This window comes from Orbicella franksi, chromosome 7 (genome assembly GCF_964199315.1).
Source record: "Orbicella franksi chromosome 7, jaOrbFran1.1, whole genome shotgun sequence".
Lineage (NCBI taxonomy): Eukaryota > Metazoa > Cnidaria > Anthozoa > Scleractinia > Merulinidae > Orbicella > Orbicella franksi.
The window spans coordinates 21311325-21316324 of record NC_138151.1 but is presented as its reverse complement, the minus strand read 5'-3'; the positions used below and the strand labels follow the sequence as shown (position 1 = coordinate 21316324).

The following is a 5000-nucleotide window of genomic DNA, read 5'->3' as shown; positions in this document are numbered from 1 at the left end:
TAAGTTTGAATATCTTATTACTCTATATTGTAATGTTCAAAATAATTACTTCTTTTTATTTGCGAGGAAAAACGAGGAAGAAGAGGAGAAAAAAAAATAATCGTATTAATGCAATATTCGGTATTATTTTATTGTTTATTGAAAACGATGGTCACGTGACTAATCACGTGACAAATTTTTCGACCCCCAGATACTTTACAAGTTGCTGTTATATTAAAAAGCAAGACATCTGGCAAAGTACTCCGGAGAAGGCTTAGAAATAAGCATTTTAACTCAGCCTCGTTCCCATGTAGGAACCTAATATGTCATTTTTTGACATGCGCGTAGCGTGGTTCTGGGTGTAAATTTGGGATGGCTCCATATCAGAAAATGTTAACCTTATAGTGGTTAGTCGTCCTGGGAAGTTTCATGCTTTTATCACAAAATGAACAATCCTGGTTATTTTTGGCTCTTAACAGCAGGACTATTTCATGTACATGCACTTTCAAACTAATAAATTTTGAGAAGAGAATTACTTCATGACATAACCTCATTACAGTATTTTCTGGTATAAACTGATTGGAGAAAATGGATCCTTAACATTCTGGGGCATTTTTTGACCATTTCTTTTCTTTTCTACAATTAAATCATATTTAGCTTCAAAAGAGTTCATTTTCTGCAAAAGGAGGTAGTTCCTTTTAAATAAAATCTGCAGAATGTCAACTTCAGAAATTCAACTCAAATTTCAGCTTAGGGGCTTATAATTCAAAAGCTGCACGGTAATTTTCTTTATATCATCAAATTTTAATAAGCATAATACAAGTACGACATAACTTTTGGCAAAGTTTAAAAAATTTTGTACATAGGGTTCAGAGCCACCTTAAGTTTTCAAAACTTTAAGGTTGCTCTGAACCCTATGTAAAGATTTTATTAAACCATTGCCAAAAGTTGCGTCTTATCATGCTTATTAACTTACCATGGAAAACAATCGCAGAAACTTGAAATGAGGTGATATCCTTCGCTAAACATTTGGCGGGAAATATTTCTGACTGATCATTTTTTTGAGGGGGGACTTTGCGAGACCAATAGGCCCTTTGCAGCTGGAGTCACGTGACCACATTTTTTCTTTTAAAAATTTCTATTATGGGCTATAGCTTAAAGAATGCCAGAAATGGAAAGAGCATATTAAAAATACTAGAATGGTCAAGTTTGAGGTCCCTTGCATTAAAGAGTAAGTTTCTACAACAGTTTGAATTTTCAGAAAATTTAGAGGATTTGTATGGAACTTGTTGCTGGAGAGCAAGGCCTTGCTCTCCAACAACTTTTTCCATACAAATCTTCTTATTTTTTAAAAATTCAGACCGCCGTACAATCTCATTCTTTATAGACGGGGGCCTCAAACTTGGCCATTTTGGTATATTCAATATGCTCTTTCCATTTCTGGCATTCTTTAAGTTATAGCCCATAATAGAAATTTTTTTAAGAAAAAATGTGGTCACGTGACCCCAGCTGCAAAGGGCCTATTACTCCGATTTGCCTGTAGATACCAATTTTAACTAAACTGGATATTGACAACGGTGTAAAAGACTATCACAAAAATTCTATGAAAAGAAACTGACGCAGTTTTGAAAAATTACTGCTGAAAATGGTTAAAATTTGGGTCACGCTCATTAACAATTCCGCACCGATATTTGGCACCTCGTGAAAACCGTAGAATTTGAGTGAAAGACCTCAAATAGATCTCAGTCAACTAAAAAGGGGACAAATGTTATAACAAGAAAATAAGAGTTTCTGGAATTTGTACGAAGTATCTTTTAGGCTCACCTAAACTAGCCCGAAATTTCCGCCATTTTAGACCACTTGAGAGGCCAAAATCATGATGTGGTAATATTTCGAAGAAAAATGAATGCCTACCTCGGCAAATGTCATGACTGTTAATCTCTTCGGATAGCTTTTATACTGTAAAAAGTTGACAGTAAACCGAAGACCTCGATCTTTTGGTCTTGCCCAGTTATCTCTGACAATGATAATTAATATACACGTACATGTGTGTAAAGCAACCGGCAAAATGCTGTGCTTTCAGTGCGCTCGCATGTTTGTGACCTGAAGCAGATCACAATTCACAGCAACTCTCATTACTATTATCATATAATGATACCTTTTGTATGCAATCAAAGGTTCAACTTAAGGTACTCAAAGCTTGTAGATCGTTAATATATGTACCTTTATGATTGTGTGGTTGGTTAATCTGCTTACCGCATTTTATATCTGTTCCCGAGGAAAAACTCAAACCTTGTTCATAGATTTATAGATAAATGTGGGAAACCAAATTTCATTTCTAGGCTAAAAAAAAGCAACGATACAGGGCTTCATTAACATTTTTTGCAGGAGGGCACTCTTTTTCACAGGCAGGCAAAACATTTTGTACTGAACTTCTTTATAAGATACTCTCCTGTGAATGTTTAACCAGGCAGGAAAAATCATCCTCGCAGCCAGTCAATTTGCCCAGTGCCTGGCCCTTAATAAACCTCCTGTGGTCTGTTGTGTTTGCACTTCAAATATTGATAATACAGATGCTACTCTCGTCTTCGAGGCAGTCTAGATCTCCAACCATGCATTTAAGATGTCCAAAAGGTGTTCTAATCAGTTACATTCATTTGGTGTATTTGTAAGTACTTCAATATATGAAATTATCTATCTTGAATATCAGGCTCTTCTCTGTGATTGCGAACCAATGTGTGACTTAATAGTCGTCACGCGCCAATGCACACAACAAAATGCCTGCCTGCCTTGCAGCACACACTTTCTATTTTCAATTTGGCAATACAAGTCAGTCAGTGAGTATCGATTTCTTACGGAGAAAGAAGCCTTATTCACTTATTTTTCATGCGTGCCACTAAGGTTGGGTTTAACATTTTTTGAACACCAATTCTTAATAAGGATTAAGTCTTAGATCATAACTAGTTGCTGCGACAGTGCCGTTTACAGGCGGTGAAAATCGCCGGTTGCCGGAAGTAAACACGAAGGAAAACCCTGAACTTATATTAAAGTTAAATAAATGTCAAAGATTTTCAAAATCCCTATCTAGGCTTCTTCTTTGCTTTCTCTGCGTTCTTCAAGAGTCAGCGACAGCTTTGAATTATCACTTCATAAAAATAAATAATTTCCTCACAAATATACACATACCTGTTACAATAAGCTGTACAGGATAGTCCTCATCAATTAAACCTGAACCGACTTCTGCTTTGAGAGTACAACTGAAGGTTGCGCTGTCATTTAGTGTTACATTCTCAATGACAAGGGTGGTTTGTTCCATAATAGATACTCTTCCTTTATAAGCTAGGGGTATACCACCAGCCTCACTTCTATCACCAGATTTTTTCTCTAAAAGCATAATGATAGGTATCCCAGTTACTTTGTCTACAACACTCCAAACAATACCCTTCAGCTCCTTCTGTTTATCATCAACACGGTATTCCCAGATCAATGCAGCATTTTGTCCTTTTAGAACGTAGGTAGGATCATCTGGTGTGCGAGTAAATTCCATGGCACTTCCTGTGATGAAATTATACTTATTAGAGTTACCACAGAGACATGACAAATGTCATAAACTACATGTCAGACAAGCCACTACACCCCAGTTTAGAAGACAGAATTTTATTAGAAGAAGAGAGAACTTGGCAATGCATGAAATAGAAAATTACTCTGATAAAAGGATTTGAGTTTTTCCCAACTGAACCAAACACAGGCATGCAAGAGGTGCAAGAGTTGTCTTTTTTGTTAATTAAAAGTCCCCGGAGGTAGCAGCACTCGCTGGACTCTTAACAGTCATGATAAGGTTTATCCAACAAGTTTGTTTGGTTACAATGTATAGCGCAGAAAGAAAAAAAATAGAATTTGTTTCACTGTAGGTTTAGAGCGGTTTTCAATTGAGTGTCTTAAAACCAAAACCAAAGTAATCACTCTAGCCAGTCAGAAAGGACATAGACAATACCATGAGCCAATCAAAATTCGAAGTAATTACATGTAGTTGACGCAAAGCGCGGGACTAGCCATTAAGTGCTCAAGGTGGGTAACTACAGTTTTGGTGGAGTATAACAGACCAACTTCTAAATCTTTTAAAAAATGTCCCAACCTGTTTTTCCTTTCTCTGTTTACTGTTTGCTGAAGTCTTTTACCATTCTATGTGAAACATGAATTAAACGTCAACAAATGGCGAAAATGAACGACCGAGTGCCTAAGGAGAGACTGGGCACTAGTAGGTCAAAATCTACCCGTATGACCGCACCTCAAAATTTCAGGAATAAGAAATTGGCTCTGATTTAACATTCATGCAATGTCGCGACTATAAAGACATTTATCTAGTTCAATAACATTTAGTTCAGTTTTGTGCGCATTACGTATCTGGAATTGTGGTCACGTGATAATGACTTGAATCGAGACTTTGTGTTGAATCGTGTTTTTTGTGTGTTGGTTTTAGTTGCCATGTTGATGTAAAAGTTTTTTTCGGCGGAAATACAGTACTCATTTTTGTAGCTGTTTGGTCAGTGTGGTGATCGCTTTAGGCGACAATTTATTGGTCCTTCGCAGCCGGATGGAATCATGATGTGAAGTGGTAAAATGACAAAAAAACTTGATCGATCTGGGCGATCGCGAGGAAGCACATGGAATGGAAAATCCCGAAGAAGTATTGGAGCCAAAGGAACTTGACGTTAGTCAACCGATAGCCTCAGAGTAGTCAGTAACACTAAAAAACAAGAGATCTGTAGTTAAGCGGAAGATTACTATTCACTTGAAAACGTTGACATCGGAAATGGAGCAGTTTGGAAGTTAATTTCGAATTCGAAGAATTATAGCCGACTTGAAACAACGTTTACAAGAGGCCGAAGCCTTAAATGTACAGTATTTAGCCTTTATGCCTGAGATTGAACATGATAAAATACTGGAGTGGTATGATGTCGAGTTTGGCCGAGTCAACGACGCATTGGATGAAGCATTATCTCATTAAAACGAACGTGAGA

General features: G+C 37.0%; 1 protein-coding gene across 1 annotated transcript in view; it reads right to left on the bottom strand.

Moving 5' to 3' along the window:
* Nucleotides 1–5000, bottom strand: part of LOC145492374 (neural cell adhesion molecule 1-like) — a 43123-nt gene that overhangs the window by 29312 nt on the left and 8811 nt on the right. The window contains exon 2 of the mRNA XM_081471821.1: nt 3166–3534. Within this exon, the coding sequence (XP_081327947.1) occupies nt 3166–3534 (369 nt within the window). The remainder of the gene's footprint in view (nt 1–3165; nt 3535–5000) is intronic.